Consider the following 21266-nt stretch of genomic DNA (forward strand, 5'->3'; position numbering starts at 1 on the left):
GTGTTGGGTCGGGTAGGATAAATGCATATAGACATTTCTGAAAATTCTTGTCACTGCATATTGCACTTACAACTTGATTTTTATCGTATTGAGTTATGTGAACTCACTTCTCATCATTCACATGTGGAGTAAGAACGAAATTGGGATCTGAGCGGCTGGTAACGGAGCCCCGTCGGTAGTGCCATAGGGCACAAGTTTTGTTTGTGATTTAAAGTAGTTTGAAAGGATGGTTTAGTCTGGATATTGAACATCTAGGAATGTTTGATATTGTGTTACTATGTGCTGTAGAGGTAGAGATGTATGTACAATTGATTTGGAATAATGAAGGCGGACAAGTTTCTCTTGTGCATGGTTGGAATAATATGGAATTTCGATATTGTGTTGTATGAGTGCTTTATCGTATACCGTTAGAAAAAAAAACGGAGTGTTACATTATATGAAGTTTAAGATCCAATTTTGATATTTTTATTTGATCTTGATATGGAGCTCACAGTAGTGAATCTGACTACATACATATACACAAAACTAATGTACAGCGACTTGTTAAATCAATAGCGGCCAAAAATTTCCACAAGCAAATCAAGTAATCAGACTTCGGCAGCTCTGAATAACTCCCGCCACAACTGTAGATCACTTCCCGGACCTTCTCCCTGTAAAATGGAACAAGTTTCCCAGAATAATGTAATGTAGAAGGTAAGGTGGTTGAACTCTTAACTAAATTCCAGAAGTTGCAAACATGCAGAATAAAAATACCTAATGAAACTCATGCAAATTGGTTGAAGCAATTTTCAGTACCAGGTCTCTGCATGTTCTTTGGTAAATCTTGTTCAGTACTTTGTTTTAGAGATATATATATATATATATATCTCTGCATAGATTATATTATATATGTATATGCAATTTATATCCTTCTATATTCCATTTTCTTGGATGTTTATATGCAAATATTGTTTTAAATCACCAGTGTCAAGTGGCATGAGAATAGCCTCCTGAATATGGATTGTCACAAAGTGAACAAACCATGAATGACTTTATGCACATAAAAGATACAGAAGGAATTAATAATGATGAACAAAATATATACGGAAGTATATCAAGTCCAGGCCAGAGACTCTCTAACTGAAATATTACCTCAATTGAGTTGATCTCGTAAATTTTGCCATTGGTAAATTCTATGTCTAATGCTTGTATGCAAGCTTCGGCAACCACAAGTCTGCTAACTTCTCCAACTAGTTTATCTCCTGGGAACATAATCACAAACAGCAGAAAAGAAAGAAGATATTAATATATATATTCATGAGAAAAAAAAAAGAAACTAAATGACATCCTACCTTGACCAATAACAACTGCTCGCCTTTTCCCAGCAGTGGCTTTGAGCAAAGTATTCAGATCATAAGACGTGTAAGGTCCATCTGTCAATCTACCAGCTCTGATACATGCAACACATTCTATAAGGCATAAATTGAAGAGTAAATGATGGCATGCATCTTGCCTCAAAAACAAGTACTATGTTCCCAATTTCAGAAAAAATAGAGGTGTTACTATTAGCCAATGACCTGATAATGGTAAATGGAAGACCAGAATTTCGAAGAAAATCCTCCCCCTTCTTCTTATACTTGAGAACACCAAATAGGTTCATAATGCTGCAGAAATAATAAGAAATATGATACTCAAACATTGAGTATGACAAAAAGAAAATTTTCTACTTGCTTGATTGAAGAACAAGTATTATGGTGCTCACATGTACTTGTGAGTCAATCACTGTTAGATTTCACAGGCCGAAAATTTTATTAAAAGATAAGAGAAACAACCCTGCCTACTATGTTAAAATAAAACATTGAATCGCTTATAGAGGGATAATTTCTGGAATTTCTTCAAAAGAAAAAAATTTGAGATAATTTTATTTAATTTAAATAATAAAAAAATAAAGGGAAATAGTAAATGCTAACTTTGTTATCACATTAGTAACTTCAACATCTAAAGAATTACATCTAATAATGTTAGGTTCGTGATGACAGGCTTAGCCCAGCAATCACATCTTCCCTTTTAGAGCATATCTCATGTCCAATCTTGGATTCAAATTCAATCTGGGAAAATGGGAAGGGAGTGATGGGGAGAGAGAGAGAGAGAGGTTACAAGTCATACCTCCAAGGTATTTCGTTAAACTTGGTTACACCAACCGATGAAACAAGAACTATTCTCTTCAATGATGGAGGCAGTGCAGAAACAAGATTTCGCACACCCTCCCAATCTTCAAAAGGGACAATCCAGTGATTAACATATATGGCATACAACAAGATCTGTGATCAAGTGCACAAACTTATGAACCCCATCTTGGATGGGAGACTGTTCTTTTATTTATTAAGACAATGAATTATATGTGATACACAGGTTTAGTGACTAGATGCTAGCTGAAAACCAGAGGAAAGTTAATTACCATAATTTATTTTCTCGTAAATCCATTGTCAGGAAGGAAAGGTTCATACCCACTTTTTCAGGTGTGTTATCCCCCTCCCAGCGCTTTGAGGGAAAGGCTGTTGTTCCAGAGCAACAAATCACATGTGTGACACCCTGCAAAAGTTTTCAACGCCAGATACATCTGAAAATCAATACTTATCAGGCATCCTAAGAAATTTTTTTTCCTTTTACCAATACAACAGAAAAGAAAACATTTCTATTGAGATTGAAAAAGAAACGCAAACCTCAAATATAGATGGATCTAGATCCTCTGGGTTTCGAGTGTCCCCTTTAAAAACCTATCACGTTTTAAAAGCTCTTTACAATAAAGGTTTACATCCTGAAGAGGGAGAAATGTGATGCGAAAAGAAGTAATTCACTATAAAATTACAGTAAGCAAGTGGGGCATTAATATCAGTAGGAAATGATTATCCAAAACAGAAAAAAAGCTGCACCTGTAGTATGTTATCATCTTGTTTACCAAACAGAGTAGTTGCTTTCTCAGGATCCCGTAGTAACAACCGTGATTTGATTTTCCTATCAATTAGTGATGCCACAACCAACTGCCCTGAAATGAACTAATTTGATTTATTTATTGACTAAAAATGAAATGCAAAAGATATTTGAGACAACCTTTTTTCATTTAGTAGGAAGGTTTCCAGAGAAGTAAAAAAGAATTCAAGCGCTCATTAAGTGAGATTTTGTGTTCTTCTAGCTCATCAAAAAGCAAGAAAAACACATTGCTAAGACAAGATTTTACATTTGATTTAAAAGGCTAGAATCATCTTTCCAAAAGCTTCAACTGAAAACCAGATGCACTACTTTCCATCCATGGGAATGGACAGTATTGCTTTTTCGTTTTAACAGGGAAGCAGTAGACCAACACTGGAAAAAATCCTCAAGTTCAAAATAGTTTAAGTTAACAACTGAATGGATTTATCAAACATTGGATTCCATGATTTAGAATAGAGAACCACCTAACTGTTATTCACAGTAATACACAAGATTCTTATCATTAACTCAATAATTTTATTCACAGTTGATAGGTCTCAGTCAGAAACCAATAGAAATTTATGAAGAAATTCTCTTAGGGTGAGAATAAACCACAGCTTTTTGCAATTCAAATCCGATGCTCTCGTTGCTGGTGTTTGAAACTTTAAATACATGAAGAGTTAACTGAAAAAATCTCTACTCTTAAGCAACTACGTAATGGAGAAGAGCATGAAATCAAAAATGGGATAATAGGATCAACTGCCTTGACTGGGTCTGCTGCAATGGCTATCTTCCCCACGTTCTACTGCTGCAGTGGTGTAACAACAGTAATATGCAAAATTCTTATTATCAACTCAAGAACCATGGACAAGAATGTGAAATAGGTAACACAGATATCAGAATGTGAAACAGTATACATCTAAAGATTTTTGCATTAGCAAAAGCTTAGAAGTATAATGCAGCAGCTGCAGTGATGGTTTTTCTACATGAAGAGAGATTTCCTGTTGAAGCAGCTAGTGACTAATTTCCCTGAGAAAATTGAGATCCGCAAAACTTCAAAATGCCGCCCAAGCAAAAGAGCCAGAAGGCTTAATTTCGAGGATGAGGCTTTAGGAACTTCTAATTTAATTCAGGTCATGGCAATATAATAGGACTGTAATGAACTCTCTGTTTCCAATTGAGTCAAAATAAAGCTTATTGGTTCTTGAGAATTTTCACTTCTTCTCTGGATTAATTCAGAACGCTATAGTGGCCACGAACTAGCCTTTGCCAACTTTTCATTAATTTCAAACACTAAGTTAACGTAAAACGTCCGTCACTCGGTCTCCTCCAATTTCTTCGCTGCCACTGGTTTTGTCACCACCACAAATCTCCTCACACAAGACACGTTTTGCATCTCTCAAAATTCAAGAACACAAACAACAAGCGAAAATCCCGAAAAAGGATCAAAACTGAAATGTCTCATAATTTGGAACGCAACTCAAGGAAATATCATTACGAACTCTAGCAAAAATTTGACAAGAGAACATGTACAAAACGATAAATTCTTCACATAGAACAGAACCATTGGTCATCTAAAACACACAGACAAGCAGCAAATACAGCAGCAGGTGAATGGAAGAATTTTTACCGACACCACCGGTGCCGCCAACGACGAGGACGACCTTAGAGGATGCCGGAGATGCATTTTCAGAATCAACGCTAGAATCCGAACTCGGCGATTGGATCAATTCTTCTTTGATAGCATGAATAATTGTTGATAATGATCCTCCACCTCCTCCTCCACGGTTCGCAGAGCTCTTCAAAGAGAAATATCCAGAAGCGGAAGTCAGTGAAGGAAGAGAGAGAAGAGGGACTCTTGGTGAAGTTATGGCGCTTTTTGAGAGCGGGAGGGAGAATTCAGAGATTGGAGTGAAATTTAGATAGGACGCCATTAAGGAGGAATGTGAAAGAGCGGGAGAAGAAAAGAAGTTGAGCTATCAGAAACGTGCCTTTTTGTTTTTTTTTGGTAATTTATCAAATTTTTTGTGGTGCAGCTGCAAACTCGTGGCCCGTGGGCCTGAAGAGCAAGTTTCAGACAATTTATTTATTTTTATTTTTTAAAAAATCCTCTTTTACTTTTTATGAAAAATATTTTTAAAATGATAACCTGTTGAACTAATTATAATTTCACTGAAATTTTTGTTAAATATTTTTATTTAGTAAAATTTATAATTATTTAATTAATAATTTTAAATTAAAGTTTAATTTTAATATAACTAAATATCTATCATGTAGTACAAGGGAGTTAAAATTTTAAATATTAATTATATAATATATAATATATAATTGTAATTAATTAAAAATATTAATTTCTTTTTATATTTAAAAATTTTATGTATTATTTTTATATTGATGTTTGACTAAATAATATAATTTTTAGTTATATATTTTAAAATTTTATTTGAATTTACACTCAAATACACTTTGTGTATCTAGATGTTTACTATATTATTTATATATTTAAAAATATATATTTTAAGAATAAGAGAATTTTCTTGATAAAGATTATATTAAATTTAGAGTCAAATACATTTTAGTAATATTAAAAATCTCAGTAAAAATAACTTATATATTTTTTTTATATATATTCACTTGTGGAGAATAATTTAATAAATTATTGTTAAATAAATATTTTTCTAGTAATAATTTAAATAATCTTTATTAATACCAATAATTATGCGTTAATAAAAAAGAAAATAGCAGTACGCTTCCTGTTCAGTCAGAGAGTCGCGAAGCCAAGAGAAAATGGAGTCTTCGGCCCTCCTAAGATTATCCAATCTCCACAATCATCTTCATCCCTCTCAGCTAAACAGCAAGGTTGTAATCGATAAACGTTATTATCTTTTTTCTTCAAAAAAAGAAAAAGAAAACTCAGTTTCACCGATTTCCAATTTTTTGCTTGGTAGTATATTACGAAACTTAAGAGAGATTGAATTTTTCATGTGAACCTAGATTGAAAATGTGGTGAAAGTCTCATCTGAAGTTTCTGATGCTCTGTCAAGTGGCCGCGCGGTCGTTGCCCTGGAATCCACTATCATTTCCCACGGTAATATCTTTAAGTTCTGTTTGTTTATTTCCATTTTAGCTCTTAATTGCGCTGTTTATTATCAGATTCTGTGAAGTTTGATAGAGAATTCTATAGCAGACTTTGATTTTAACCGAACTCTTAATTTCGGTTATGTTACTTTTGAGTTGGGATGTATGTTATCTGTTTGATGATTTCCATGTAATTTCAGGGATGCCTTACCCTCAAAATTTGGAAACAGCAAGGGAAGTGGAAGCAATTGTCAGGGAAAATGGAGCAGTTCCAGCAACCATTGCTATTTTGGAGGGAACACCATGCATAGGTATTCATATTTTAGCTTTCTTTTTGTGAGTCTTGTTGTGCATTTACATTTAATTGCATTTTTATATGTGACCTATATTTGTCTTTATTGTATGTGTAGGCCTTAGTTCTCAATGAAAGATCTAATATGTAGTAAATGAAGCTTAAGTAGGGTTTAATTTGTGATTTTAGCTTATTGCTTTTAAAAAAGTTGCTTGAAAGATTAGCTGATAAAAGAGTTAAAAGTAGAATAGATTAATTTTGGTGAATAAACTCTATCCTAATTTCTGGTACAGTGGGTTGCTCGAGACATATAGATTTTTTTATGATGTTTACTGTGATTGAATAAATGCATATTGTGGATCAACTAGAAAGATAATGTTATCCAAGTTCATGTTAATCTTTGGTTTATGATCTTGTAAGATTATTTTTCGCACTTCAGCAAAGAGAAAAGAAAGATGAAAGGAAAAAGGAATGCTAGGAGGCTATTGTAAAATGGTGCATTGTGTTGATTTTTGTGTTATTGATCCTCTGAGTATGCGTCTGATATACTAGATAGGCCTCAGTACCGTGAAGGTGGTTTTAGGTTTTCATAGAGCTGATTTTGTGGGCCTCAATACTTTTGTAGGATCTTTTGTATTTATGCTGGGTTGGCCACATATTTGCAGCTTGTTTGGAATTTGTTATAGACCTTTAAAACTTAATGTTCTTAAACACATCAATAAACAAAATAGATCTTTTCAGCCGTTTGATAATGTTCCAGAGCTGTTGAAGTTTGTAGGTTTGAATGACAAAGAATTGGATAAGCTTGCTAATTTGGGAACTAGAGTTCAGAAGACAGCTCGGCGGGACATTGCACATGTGGTGAGTAGAACATAGAATATTAATTGTATTTTCTAACACTTTTACCTCATGCATTTATATCATGATAGTTCTTGCATGTTTCTTGGGTTGGGTGCTTTTGTGCAGAGGAGTATTGTTTCTCCATTATGCTAGGAAATAAATAGTTCCTGACTTGAAGTGAACAAAACTGAGTGTTGATTGTTGCGATGTTCAACATTATAAGTTTGTCTGGTCTAACTATGTATGTCATTGGGCAGCAGCTGAGCCAGTCATGAAACTTCTTAAATCATTTCTAAATTAAGGTTTACAATTAGATTGCTGAACAAATGTCATATTTTAGAATTAGACCTATTTAGTCTATTTTTTGTGTTTATCTGTGTATGTGAACCTTGCCTGTTCTTTATGCTGCTGCTTATCCCAGTTTAACTTGTTAAAGAAGAAAATCACTTCAGTCATATGATGTTAGAATACCAAGTCACCATATGTCATTACCTTAGAATTAGGGGAAGTGGATTGGAAAGGGAAAGAAACGATGACACCCTCACCATCTTTTCACTTGTTTGGACAAAAATCTACAGATAGTAAAGGGAGGGACAGTGAGCATCCTTCATGTCTCTTAAAATTCTAATTTTTTGGTTCCTCCAAATTTGGGGAAAATGAGTGTTTAGGAAAGGACTTAACAACTTTGAAGGGGAAAAAATTTTATTTTACCTTTAACTACTCAGCATATCATTCTATCAATAAAAGGGTATTATAGCTAATTATTTTCGTTTCTTTATATAGTTAAACCAACAAATTTTAACCATACTTTCATTTCTTTTCCTTTCTTTTTTAAATTTCTAGTTTTTCTTTTCCTTTAAAACCACTGTTTTCCTTCTTTTATTTCCTCGCCATTCCTTTACTAGTTTTATTCCAAATTAGTGTAAATATTGTTTTTAAATAACCAAATTAGTGTAAATATACGTTTGTCTCTATCTTACTATGAGACTTCTGGAAAAAATGTCTTAAATATAAGTTCTTAGAACAACATTTTGATTTCTTGGTTCTTCAGTTGCACAAGTAAATTTTGCACTGCCTTCCAGGTGGCTACCAGAGGGAATGGAGCGACCACTGTTTCTGCAACCATGTTTTTTGCTTCTATGGTAATTATTCTGTTCCTGCTCATCCTTAATGCTGTTTTTTTAACGATGGTTTCTTGTTGTACTCAGTTTAAACATTTGTGTAGGTTGGCATCCATGTTTTTGTTACCGGTGGGATTGGAGGCGTACATAAACATGGCGAGCATAGTATGTTTTGATCCAGATAAGACTATGAAGCTCTAACTCATTAAGTTTAGATTCCAGTGTTCAATATCAAACTATATCTTTGCATGCGTGCTGCTTTAGGAAAATAACAAATCTAGGAAATAGGAAAATAAATCTTCCTATTCTCTTTCTTGTAAAACTTTTCAAAATTTGGGAAAGGAAATGAAATCTTCCTATTCCTTTTCACTAACTTCCCTACACGTTTATGTTCATCTTATTATCGAAATATGGCCACTTTAGGAGCTTCCTATTCTGTATTATTATAATTTATAATCTATCTTCTTGGTGCTCAAACAAGAGAGAATGGCCTTGTCATTTTGAGCTAGGACAATGTCGGCTACACTTTAAGTTCTAAGAGCACCTTTTTATGAGCCATGAGAAACAGCAGTGCATTTAATAATTAGGGTCTTTCAATATCACTAGCATGCAATACTATTAAATTGTTGTTAAACACATGAGAACTTTCTATATTTATTTTCTGGAAATTAAGGAATTTTGAATAAGTGATGCATCTCAGTTGTTTGTTTATGGCATTTTATTTGCAGCAATGGATATATCGTCTGATCTTATTGACTTGGGAAGGACTCCAGTGGCAGTAATTTCTGCTGGTGTAAAATCAATATTAGATATTAAACGAACACTTGAATACTTGGTATTTTACACTTCTCTTAAATATCATTAGAAAGCTCAGCTTTACGTTACAAAATACATATTACTAGCTTTTGCATTGTCCAGGAAACTCAAGGAGTATGTGTTGCTGCTTATAATACTGATGAATTCCCAGCTTTTTTCACTGAAACAAGTGGGTGCAAGGTATTATTTGTCAACGTGTTTATAAGCACATTATGGTGTCATTTAGATTCCTTTAGATAGCTGAGATCTTCAGCAGAAGTTTAGTGCTCATAGTTTCATTCTGCACGGACTCTTTGGCCAAAGAGAAATTCATGCAAAGGTTGTGTTTTTGTTTGATGGTCATAGTGGCTAGGAGCCGCCTAATTCTCTTCTAGCAATATTAAACTAATGAGAAGTGTTTGAATAATCTTTATTACATGCTATTTAAGAGTCGTCCGATATGGAACTTTTGCTGATGGGAACTTTGATTCCATTTATCCTTTTTTTGATACTTATATATTTTAAATATACTTTATAGCTGTTTTTGGTCTCTCAAACATATGTACTTTAGAAATGCTATATTTAAAAAAAATGTACTTTAGAAATGCTGGATAAAATTTTTATATTATTAGATTCCCGTTGAAGTTTATGCTGGAAGAACAAAATTGAAAAGAAGAAATCCTGCGCATGGTGGTGGAGTCAAGTCTTGTAAGAGTGTTTTTTCTTTTAGGTCACTTTTTGTCCATTGGAGACAGGAGGATTGTTGAAAATCTTGTTGCGGGATGTTAATTGTTGAATAAGGCCTCTTAAAAGAATGAGTGAAGATCATTTTGTTTCTTGGAAAGTAGAGTAGCATGGTCAAACTTAGAAGCTAGTATGTCAGGACAATTTAGAACGTAGATTTGAGACTATTGCTCATGATGTCTACAAAGTTATGATTGAATATTAAGACTTTAAAAGTGACTTCTAAATGTTTTGTTTTTGACAATGATGTAGGTGCCATGTCGTGTAGATAGCCCTGAAGATTGTGCTCGACTAATAGGCAAGCATAAAATTTGTATCACTTGATTATTTTTCCCATATGAATTGTTCTTTTTTTTATTTTTCTGGTTCGTCGGCAGATGCAAGCATGAAACTTAGTCTTCAAAGTGGAATTCTGATTGCTGTTCCAATTCCAAAAGAGCACTCGGCTTCTGGACGCTTAATTGATTCTGCCATCCAGCGTGCACTTGGAGAAGCTAGGTGGATTTATTTTGTTTCAATTTGAGACCTAACACTTTGCCTTTTCCAACAATTTTTTAAATCTTAATGTGTTGTACCCTTATCTTTAATAGTTATTGCATGGTTGGACTTGGATTCGCAGGGACCAAAACATAACAGGAAATGCTGAGACACCTTTCTTGCTTAGAAGAATAAATGAATTAACTGGAGGGATGTCTCTTGCTTCAAGTATCCTTCAAGTGTTAATACTTTTTTAATCCTATGTACTATATGTGCAGTTTTTTATATCGCTCGTGCATAGCGTACGTTGCCTGAGTATGATTAGACTAATTAATTATGACTGACTGAAGTTGAAATGGAAAAATGAGTTGTGCTTTTTTACGGTTTACTAGTTATATTCGGTTATACATTTTCTTTCTAGATTGATTTTCTTAACCTAGTTTAGACATTGCGCTTGTAAAAAATAATGCTGCTGTCGGTGCTAATGTTGCTGTAGCTCTTGCACAGCTCAGGGAACAAGGTAAGCTTTGATTCTGATTTGATATTAAAGCATCAGAAAAAGGGAGCATCTTTTGGTATGGAAGTGACATGACCATTTTAACTGTTGGAGGTTCATCCTACAAACAGCAAAAGCCTCTTAATATTGTCACCTTTCAAATTTGGTCCTATGCTGAGTAAATAAAGTTGTAAACAGGCCATCCAAGACTTCGCTATTCTTTTCATTGGTTGTAGATGTCTCTAAGTGGCCTGCCCGGTTATAAGTAATTTGTATTAGAACATGTTCCTTTCCAGGAGGACAATTATGGAGATGGCATGAGAAAACTTCAGTGCATTACCAAACTTCTCTGCACGACAGCATCTCAGAGTCCTTTCTAATCACTCTGCATTTTCTCTGACACCATCCCCACCCTACATATTTGTAGGTTAGGCTTTCTGTCTGGGTTTGGATCAGTTTTCTTTGGCCATCAGATCATGCCAAGAATTACTCCTTTGATTTAAAAAAAAAGAGAATAAATCCTTTTTGTTTATTTAGCATCTGCAGTGGCTAGCTTTTTATGTTCTTTTTCACAGGTAATTGCCAATGTAGATAGTAAGTCACAGTTATGGTGCTCTGATCCTCCCAAGTGTTCTTGCCCACGAGTTAATTCTTCAACGTCATCACAGAAGTAATCACCGTTAATTCATGCTCTATGGAATTTTGGTTAACCTTGCAATCGTTCTTTTTGACGTCAGCTTAGGCGTAGTTTAAGTTGTCTTATCAAAAAAAAAAAAAAGAAAAAAGTTCTAAGCTCCATGAGCCATGTAGGGTCCAAAGATGTGAGAAGATTGAGGCAAGTATGTAGTGTCTGACATTTTAAAGGGATAACCATGTTTTTGTTCATATGTTTCCATTTATTGTCAATAATTTTTTATATGACATCAAAATATCTTTACATGTGAGAAGCTGAATTATATGCATGCGTCATCTGTCCATACATATCCAGGATCTAGTAACTTGCAGGTCGAGAATTTACATGTTGGAACTCCGTAAGAACCATTCTTACATGTGTTTTTAAAGAGCAATTACTATTTTATCTGACTCTGCACAAGAAAAAAAATGTTTATGGCACAAAAACAATTGAAGCATAGTCTTAGTTATGCGATTTTGATGATGCAATACAATGTAGTTATGTCTTGATGTATTAGCTAATCAAAGAAGAAGCCACATTTAGAACATTGATCTCGATCTGATTTGATGTGCCTTTCTCCTTTCTTTTGCTTTCTACTACTGAAAGAGAATGAAAAGCAGTGTAAAGTTTTTTCATAGACTTTCTTTCTGGACAAACTATTGTTTCACCTCTGTTGTATTCTTGTATCATAATTTGAACTGTAATAAGAACAGTTGAACTATTCATTTTTATTTGTATTCTTGTATTTCTTCTTCAAAGCTGTTACTATTAATTTGAAAAATGCAATTGCCTTTACATATTATTGTGTTTCTTACTATTATTACTGTTTGATAACTGCCAGCTGGGACCTTCTATTTGATCTGTGTCTGAAATTATGATTCCTGTAATAAATAGCCTGTACAGTTGTGCACTTGTTTAGAGTGGGATTTTGTCCTTTTGTTGCGAAAAATCTGATGGAAAATTGAGATACCCTTCTTGAATTTTTGTCCCAAATTCTGATGTGTCCTTATTTTATGCATGAAAGACGATCCTTTCTTTTCAGATCTTGGTGGAAACAAGACTTGTATAATAAATATACAGGGTTTTTGTAACCCTAAAACCTTACACTCCATCAATGCCAATTAAGTTTTTGAATAAAATAAAAGTTCTGAAATAGTTGGCAAACGACTAGAAGACTTCTTTTTTCCTAATCCCTTTTAGCTACTAACTTTCTATATATATATATATATATATATTTGCATTTCAATCCCTTTTTTAGGGAGAGAAGAGATCCATACAGTGGAGAGGAAGATTCTGAAGTGATTTGGTATTGTAGCATCTTGTCCTCACTCCTCTATCCATTGTTTGTCTTCGGTTCCATTTTTTTTTTTAATTTCTAGTTTGAATTTTGTGTGCTAATGTTTTCATGCACAATTTGATATAATTTGTTGCGAGATTTGAATTTTTATTTTTCGAAATGAGAATTTACATTTTGCCATTAAAGAAGATAAGTATGAGGTCATTGTTAAATCATTTTACAAAGTATTTGTACAATTTTTAAGTTAAAATAAATATGAATTTATCAATTAATTATTTAATATATCTCAAATGTAGCTTTAAAGTGTGGGTATAATATATCTCAAGTGCAATCTAATTATTTTAACAAATAGTTTACTTCTTGTGTTTTATTGAATTTAATAAAAAAAAAAATTATGATGGCTCCATTTCATATCTATCTACAGTGCATCTAAATGTTTTGTCTTTTGTAATTTTTGACATTATATCAGTTAATTACATATAACTGATAATCAATATGGTATAAATAATAATTAAAAATAATAATAAAATCACTCAAAACTATTTTTTTTAACTTCAAAATTTTGAAAAAGAAAAAAAAAAAAAAAATCCCACCTCTCTCAAAAACCTGTGAAAGTGTACCTTTGGAGATTTATAACTCAGAAGACAGTCCAAAGTCTCAAAAGACAACCTAAAGTATCCAAGTGGGTCCAAATGTTTTTGCTGTTTCTCATACCAATAAATTAAAGTCCTCAAAATTCAACCTTTGTAATTTGGAATTTAACAAAGGCGGTCCTTAATTTAATCAGGTTTTATAAACTATTACAATAAAAAAAAAAATACTCGTCTCAAAAAATATAAACTACGTTCGATGATGAACGGTTGATATATTATTATTTTTTTTATAAATTTTGAATTAATTATATTTCTGTATGTATCGTTCGTATTTTTATTTTAAATATTATTTGTACTTTTGTTATGATTAATGTATATACTTAATGAATATTGAGAAGGAAATTAGTCCTCCTTGTAAGTAACTCCATTTCTAAGTCTTGTTTGGCAGCACTTCTCCAACTTCACCTAATTTGTTTTCTTTCCACTCTGTTTATATTCTCACCAAATTGCTCAGTAGACAATGTTTGAAAGTGATCACATCTGTCATTTACTGGTCAAGACTAACCCATTATTCAATATTGTTTGTTCCCTTACCAAACATGCCATTTCTTTCTTTTCTCTTTTAAACACAAGAGAAAAGTGGAGAAAGAAAAAAAAAAAAAAAAAACTCAGACAAACCCACAATTCTTGACCAAAATACTGAGTCATTAATGGCTCAAATTCAAATGCCCCAAGTTCTAATGAGATTATATTAAGATTAAAAAAAAATATATATGAAAGTATATAATTACTCTGGTTGATAAGTATATGTATTTCATTATTTTAATTACCCTATGTTTGTCTTTTCATATACATTATTCTGAATTGAAAAATCATAAATATATGTTTAGTAATATGGTGAAGTATGTAAATTTAGTTTATTTGTAAGAAAATTAACTTAAAAATACCCTTAATGGAAACAAATAAATAACAAATTTCTTATTGTTTGAGGTACTTCATTATAAAATCTTGTAATTATTATAAATATTTTGTAATAATTAAATTATTTTATTTGGATATTATGATATAGTAAAAATTTACTTGAGTGTCCAAATTAAATTCACTAACCCTTATAATTATTACAAATTATAAAACCAAAATTGTTTTTGTCTGGTTGATTTCTACCCCTTGCGTGTCAATTTATGTCATTTTCGTGGCATGGAATTTAAAGGTATATATATATATGTATGTATGTATGTATGTATACGTGTATATATATGTCTACATGCCTATATTAAAATGTCATATTGAAATTCTTTTTCTGAAAATAATATTGCCAGTCCATGTGGATGTGTTTTGGTTGATTTATTTGATATCACGTGAAATAAAAGAAAATGAAGATTGAATGCTGCCATGCATTATTTGTTGTATCCACGTTTTCAACATTTTATTTTTATTTTGTCTTTTTTTTTATCTTTTTTCAAAAGAGTGGAATTACTTATAAAAGAAACCTTATGTGGAATTTTGCTTAAACTTAAATATAAAGAGAATATGTATTTAGTTTGATTATACATATATATATAGACACACACACACACTTATAGGCATTAATTAATTATAGAAGTTAGTTGCTTTTTGTCAACTAAAATTAAATGGTTTAAGTTTTGACTAGATCTGATTATTTGACGAGTAAGAAAAAATCACATCTAAAAATAAATATCGTTTACGTATAATTTTAAAACTTTAACAGTACAGACTGGTAGAAACGCGGTACGTTCGAAATATTATAAATTTAATTAAAAAAATATAATAACGTGATTAATATGACACGAGTACGCATTACAATTACGTGTCTCGATCTCCAAACACGAGAAGAAAAACAAATAAATAGAGGAAAGGAGAAAAGAATAGGAAGAGGGATTTTCTCATTTTTCAAACAAGAAGAGATAAATGTACTAATATCTACTTTTGGAACTTTGCTCAACCTCCTTGTATTCTTGTCTTTAATATCAAGAAGATAAAAACCAATTGTATGGTCATTGCTTTTCAAAGCAAAAAAAAAAAACAAAACCCAAGTTTTGGATCCATTCTTTTGGACCCTTTCTTCTAGCAATTTCCCACTACCCACTACCAAACAAATTTTAGGCTATTAACTTGTCTTTGTTAGAGCATGTTTGGATTCTTTTTTACTTTTGAGAATAATCTTAGTTTATATTTTATAATTTTATCTTATATATGATTTGGGTTTTTCAATAAAATTAAAACCCATATGTTTATTTTTTTCAATAAAATCATTTATCCTTTGTACTCATTTTTTTTATTTACCATTGAGAAAACAAGAGGAGATTTAGAAAACATAAAGAAAAAAAAAAAAATGGCTTTAGGAGCCTTCTTGCAATTTCCCATGACCCATAAAGAAACAAAACTGAGGGTATTGTTTGTCTTTGTTAGGGCATGTTTGGATTGTTGTAACCTTTGGGAATATATAAAAGCCTTTCTTCTGGGCCAGCTACTCTTCCTCCCCCCCTGATTCCCTATCCACCTAATATGCTGACAAAAACCATAAAAGCGGAGGTTTTAGAGAGTAGAAATTCGGAAAGTAGAGACAAAACCTTTTTAGAGAGAGAGAAAAGAAAACAGAGCAACTGCAAAAATTTTAGGCCCAATTTCTCATAAAATTCCATATGCCTTTTGGAAGAGTGAGCTACAACAAATCAATATACGACAAAATTCATCTCTCGACAAACGTAGCCTTGAACTCAAACTCCTACATAACGCAGAGAGAGATTGCGTTAATTGAATTTGAACCGAAATTTGACTTGTTTCCCAACGGGGACAGATAAAACAGAGTGAGGGAGGGAGGGGAGGGAAGGGAAGGGGGGGGTTTTTGGTTGAAAGGAGCCAAGGCTTGGAATTTTCATGGGGCTTCAAATGGGTTTTTGATGAATCGAGAAACCCAGTAAGGATTTGGATGTTCGTTGTTTAGTTTGCTAGTTCTTGATCTGTTAATTACTCAGTTCTTCTTCTTCTTCGTTCCATCTCCCATTGTTGTTTCAGTTCTTTGTTATTATTTTTTCATTATTTGCTGAAACGGTTGATTGAATCTCTGATCATCTTCTCCTAGCGCGTGGTTACTTTTTTTCGTTTTTTTTTGGGTTTTCTTCTTCCTCTTCTTGTTCAATCATTACTCTTCATTTGCTTGATTACTTCTCTATCTCCATGCATACTTTATCTGACACCATTCTTACTTTCTAAACCCGGTGGACTTGACTGAGGAACTTTTCTCTTGGTATAAACAATTCTCTTCATTTTCTTTGTGAGCTGTCAGTTATTTTTGGAGAAGACAGACCATTTCACATCCTTCCGGTCTTATGCAAATTGGTTCTTGCATGAGCAAATTAGATATATTGAGGAAGGCGTAAGAGTTCTTTTGTTGAAGTGTGTTTGTTTGGTTTTCTATTTTAACAATCAGAACCCAGAAAAAGGAAAAAAAAAAAATTAGTTTTTATGCCTGTTTAATGGTGCAAATGTTTCAGGATGAAGCATCATCTTCTGTAACATCTTCACCTCTCCAGTTTTTTTCCACGATGTCAGTCTCACCTAGTTTAGGCTCACCTTACCCTTGGCTTAAGGAACTGAAATCTGAGGAGAGGGGTTTGTATTTGATCCATTTGTTGCTTACTTGTGCCAGTCATGTAGCCTCTGGTAGCCTTGAAAATGCTAATATTGCCCTTGAGCAAATCTCCCAACTTGCCTCTCCTGATGGTGATACTATGCAGCGAATTGCTTCGTATTTCACGGAGGCCCTTGCCGATAGGATCCTCAAGTCCTGGCCTGGTCTGTACAAAGCTCTGAATTCCACTAAACTAACTCTGGCTTGCGAAGAAATCATGGTGAGGAAGCTGTTTTTCGAGATGTTTCCTTTCTTGAAAGTGGCTTTTGTTCTTACTAATCAAGCTATAGTTGAAGCTATGGAAGGAGAAAAGATGGTTCATGTAATTGATCTCAATGCTGGTGAATCTGCTCAGTGGATTGCACTTCTTCAGACCTTGAATTCGCGGCCTGAAGGGCCGCCTCATTTGAGAATTACTGCAGTTCATCAGAGGAAAGAGGTGTTGGATCAAATCGCCCATAGATTGACTGAAGAAGCTGAGAAATTGGACATCCCATTTCAGTTCAACCCTGTTGTTAGCAGATTGGAGAATCTGGATGTTGAGAAGTTGAGGGTTAAAACCGGAGAGGCTTTGGCAATCAGCTCAGTTCTTGAATTGCATTCCTTACTGGCTCCTGATTCCGAACTATCAAGATCAAAATCCCCATTAGCGTTGAAGAGTCCAAATGGCATTCACTTACAAAGAGTCCTCCAAATGAATCAAAGCACTTTAGGGGAGTTGCTTGAGAAAGATATAGGAAACGGGTATAGTCCGAGTCCTGATTCAACCTCGTCATCACCAATATCTTCAACAGCTTCGGCAAAGATGGATAGCTTTCTCAACGCACTGTGGGGTTTATCACCAAAGCTCATGGTGGTAACTGAACAAGATTCTAACCATAATGGTTCCACTCTTATGGACAGGTTATTAGAGGCCCTTTACTCTTATGCCGCATTGTTTGATTGTCTAGAGTCAACAGTATCAAGAACATCTTTAGAGAGGCTGAAAGTTGAGAAGATGATGTTTGGAGAGGAAATTAAAAACATCATAGCATGTGAGGGAGCCGAGAGGAAGGAAAGACACGAGAAACTCGAGAGGTGGATTCAGAGACTTGATTTGGCTGGCTTTGGAAATGTGCCTTTGAGCTACTATGGCATGCTGCAAGCAAGGAGATTGCTTGAGGGATTTGGTTGCGATGGCTATAGGATCAAAGAGGAGAATGGCTGCGTGGTAATTTGCTGGCAAGATCGACCACTTTTCTCGGTATCAGCTTGGAGCTGTAGGAAATAACAATGGATAAGGTCATGATTATATATATATATATATATATATATATATGAAGCCTGAGTTTTTCATATACTCGTATAGATATTCCTTCGTTATTGTTTTACCACTCAATGTAATGAACCCAACACTGATCTTTTAGTGTGCAATGATTAGTTAAGATTCATGTTTTGAATTCCTTTTCTATATTTCTCTTCTCTTGCACATATGTATGATCTTCATAATAATTCAAGCTATGTTCTGTTCAAAATGGGAGCAGTTAAGCTCCCAACAAAACCATTGAATGCTGTCTTAAATGCACACTGTCTTTCTGGAATTAAGCGACAGCATTTGAATGGGATAGATGCAGAAACTAACAGGGTAAACACCAGCCGAAGAACTAGACGCTTGACCTTAGTCGAATTGAGTATCTTTATCTCTTTTAGATCAAGGGTTCTGAGTATTCTAAGGACTATGCTACGTGGAATAGGATGGATGCTTAAAAAAAAAAAAAGCAAAAACTAGCCCAAAAACTGGTGTGTGTGTGTGTGTACATGTTGTGTTTGCAAATGTAGCAAAGTTGGAAACTTCCTTGTAATTTCCTTAGATAAAGAGAAATATGGCGGGCGTATTCATTATCTGATACTAATTTTGAAACGATCTTCATTACTAAAACTAAAATATCAGTTGTTCAACATAAACATTCAGCACCGAATCACCATTAAAAGACATTAAGAAAGCAATGGCTTATATCGCCTTATTCTTTTTCCTTCAATTTATCAGCCTTCTTGCTCTATCTGCCATGGCTTATGAACTGGGAGGAACTTCATAACCTGAATCACAAAACATTTTTGGATTTATCTTAAATATTTTTTCTTAAAGTACAGCCTAAGATAAACCGAGTTAAAATCAAACAATAAACTTACTTCCACATTTTGTTCCGGGAGAGAGTGGATAGCCACAAGATTTGGCAACATAAACGAGCTTCTCCATACTAATTGTCTCCTCAATTTCCTTGGTGATAATCTGGCAAGTGCATTTCATGGTAAACTGCTTTATGTAGTTGCAGCACTCCGGAGACGGCGGAAGCTGACTTCTATCTTTTCTGATGAAGTTCAGGCATCCCAACAGCACGCCCAGGCCGCGAAGATCTCCGCAGTCATCTTCCTCGGACGGAACATTATCAGTCACTCCCATGCAACCCAGTAACAACAATAATATGGCCAAACCCAGGGACTGAAACTTGAATAATAAGCTGGTTCTTGCCATTTCTCCAATTCTAAATCAATATGCAAACACGTATCTACATGTATATACACACTCAGGTAAGATGGTTATAAAGATTTTCGAGTTGGGAGGCTTTCTTTCTCTCTTTCTTTAAAATATATACCCGATTTAGTACATTCCTGAATTTTCTTTCAAACATTGAAGAGTCAGCCGTGATAAATCAATGCGTATATTTATTTTCATACATAGATATATAGATAAGCTCTCATTGATGAACATTAGGCAGAGCAATCTTGAATTGGTTGCTGAAATGACAAAAGAAAAAAAAGAAATAGTTACACAGTAAAATTGGTTTTCGAAGTCAAACTGTGTTTCTTCTTATCTCTTAAAAAAAAAATTATGTTATTATAGATGCATATATCTATTTAATTAATAAAATGTATCTATTTCTAATAAAATATTTTTACTTTTATTTTATTTTTTTTCCTAAATTATATATATATATATATATTTGGCTCCTATAAAATCTTTTTTTCTTTTGCTTTTTTTTTTTTGTTTGTTCTCTTTTGCTTTTTTCTAAAGCTTTTGTAATACGTGGGTATGAATCAGAAAACATGGTCTCAAAAATGGTGTGTAAAATATAGAAAATTTCTGAGCCTGAATTTTCCAGAGGAACACGTAGAGATATAAGATTAAGTAAATTAAATTATAAAACAATAGCTTAGAAAGTAAGAATTTTATGTAATTTTTTTTTAAAAAAAGCTAATAAAAGTTAGAAAATATATAATTTTAAATAAAAATTATATTTTTTATTAAATTCATTTATTCAAAACATAATCTAAGTCAGACAAATTCGTTATAGTTTTGAGAATTAAAATATTGGGTATAATATTCACAATTTTATTATTCCAAAATTGAGATAAAATTCATCAAATATAATTATTTGATAATTCAAATTTTCAGTGATTTTACCCAATTTTTAAAATTTATTTAAAATAAATTATTTAATAAACTTTCAATTTATAACGAGACTATATAAATTAACTTAATCAGTTTATATTTTAAACGGGTATTATAAAATTATCGTTCCAACTCTTACCAACATAATTAATAAAATAATAAATCAAAAATTTTTAAAAGACATTCAATGTAAAATAAACTAAAAAAAAAAATTACGAGAAGCATTAAAATTTTCATTTATTGATGTAGTTGATGCACTTGTTCTCCATAGACAAACTCTCCCCTTTTACGCCATCATATTTCACGACGGCGGAACTGTAAAATCTGTTCGGTCAATAAAAAATATATATATATATTAGTAAAAAATATTAAAAAATTACGTTCGTAGTTAAATTTTATGTGAAAAATTCAAAGTAACATCTATAATTACTAAAAAATTTTAGTTTTTAGTGACGGAAAACAATACTTACTTCCACATTTCATTCCGGGTTTAAGTGGGAGACCACAAGTTCTTGCAACATAAACAACTTTTTCTATACTAACAATATTCTCAATTCCAGAGGGGAGGTGGTCGCAAAAGCATGGAATATCTATTTGTTTCACCACAGCACAGCAGTCAGCCGACGGAGGAACCTTTGGACCCGGAATTGTGACAAATTTCTGACACTTGGATGCTAAATCTATGATGTCAACCCCGCACAGAGCCACCACTCCATTGCTTCCAAAAGCGTGCGCCAAAACAATCACCAGCACTGCTACGGCCAAATAACGAGAGCTTGAAGCTGCCATAGTTTTCTTAGGCTAATGTTATTAGTGTATGTTTGTGGCT

The 21266-nt window shown here is 33.2% G+C and overlaps 4 protein-coding genes across 12 annotated transcripts; 2 read left to right on the forward strand and 2 right to left on the reverse strand.

Moving 5' to 3' along the window:
* Positions 1-442: 442 nt before the first annotated feature.
* LOC110811806 (NAD(P)-binding Rossmann-fold superfamily protein) lies at positions 443-4933 on the reverse strand. Of its 2 annotated transcripts, none has more exons than XM_022038383.2 (9): positions 4580-4933; positions 2913-3025; positions 2703-2756; positions 2487-2571; positions 2146-2251; positions 1557-1643; positions 1332-1429; positions 1132-1241; positions 443-650 (listed from the first exon to the last, which is right to left on the reverse strand). In XM_022038383.2, exons 1-9 carry the CDS (start codon positions 4881-4883, stop codon positions 588-590), a joined length of 1020 nt encoding a protein of 339 aa, XP_021894075.1. In that variant the 5' UTR covers positions 4884-4933; the 3' UTR covers positions 443-587. The 2 variants fall into 2 exon arrangements, with proteins under 2 accessions (XP_021894075.1, XP_021894076.1); XM_022038384.2 differs by having other exon boundaries at positions 2913-3020; positions 4580-4780.
* Positions 4934-5668: 735 nt separating this feature from the next.
* LOC110811880 (indigoidine synthase A family protein) lies at positions 5669-11677 on the forward strand. 8 transcript variants are annotated; one of them, XM_088215019.1, is made up of 14 exons: positions 5669-5808; positions 5944-6037; positions 6228-6338; positions 7080-7180; positions 8242-8301; positions 8385-8445; positions 9009-9115; positions 9199-9276; positions 10072-10117; positions 10197-10317; positions 10439-10524; positions 10742-10816; positions 11089-11219; positions 11368-11677. In XM_088215019.1, exons 1-13 carry the CDS (start codon positions 5737-5739, stop codon positions 11190-11192), a joined length of 1116 nt encoding a protein of 371 aa, XP_088071145.1. In that variant the 5' UTR covers positions 5669-5736; the 3' UTR covers positions 11193-11219; positions 11368-11677. The 8 variants fall into 8 exon arrangements, 7 of the variants coding, with proteins under 7 accessions (XP_088071145.1, XP_088071144.1, XP_088071146.1 ...); XM_088215018.1 differs by having other exon boundaries at positions 11089-11677; XM_088215020.1 differs by lacking the exon at positions 11089-11219.
* A 4236-nt stretch (positions 11678-15913) lies between these two features.
* On the forward strand, positions 15914-18446 carry SCL3 (scarecrow-like 3). Its single transcript, XM_022038535.2, has one exon. It carries the CDS (start codon positions 16853-16855, stop codon positions 18275-18277), a length of 1425 nt encoding a protein of 474 aa, XP_021894227.2. The 5' UTR covers positions 15914-16852; the 3' UTR covers positions 18278-18446.
* A 611-nt stretch (positions 18447-19057) lies between these two features.
* Positions 19058-19519, reverse strand: LOC110811907 (protease inhibitor/seed storage/lipid transfer family protein). Its single transcript, XM_022038534.2, has 2 exons — positions 19177-19519; positions 19058-19083 (listed from the first exon to the last, which is right to left on the reverse strand). Exons 1-2 carry the CDS (start codon positions 19517-19519, stop codon positions 19058-19060), a joined length of 369 nt encoding a protein of 122 aa, XP_021894226.1.
* Positions 19520-21266: the final 1747 nt, after the last annotated feature.

The sequence above is a fragment of the Carica papaya genome, chromosome 3 (genome assembly GCF_054855325.1).
Source record: "Carica papaya isolate Zhongbai chromosome 3, ASM5485532v1, whole genome shotgun sequence".
In the NCBI taxonomy this organism is placed as follows: Eukaryota; Viridiplantae; Streptophyta; class Magnoliopsida; order Brassicales; family Caricaceae; genus Carica; species Carica papaya.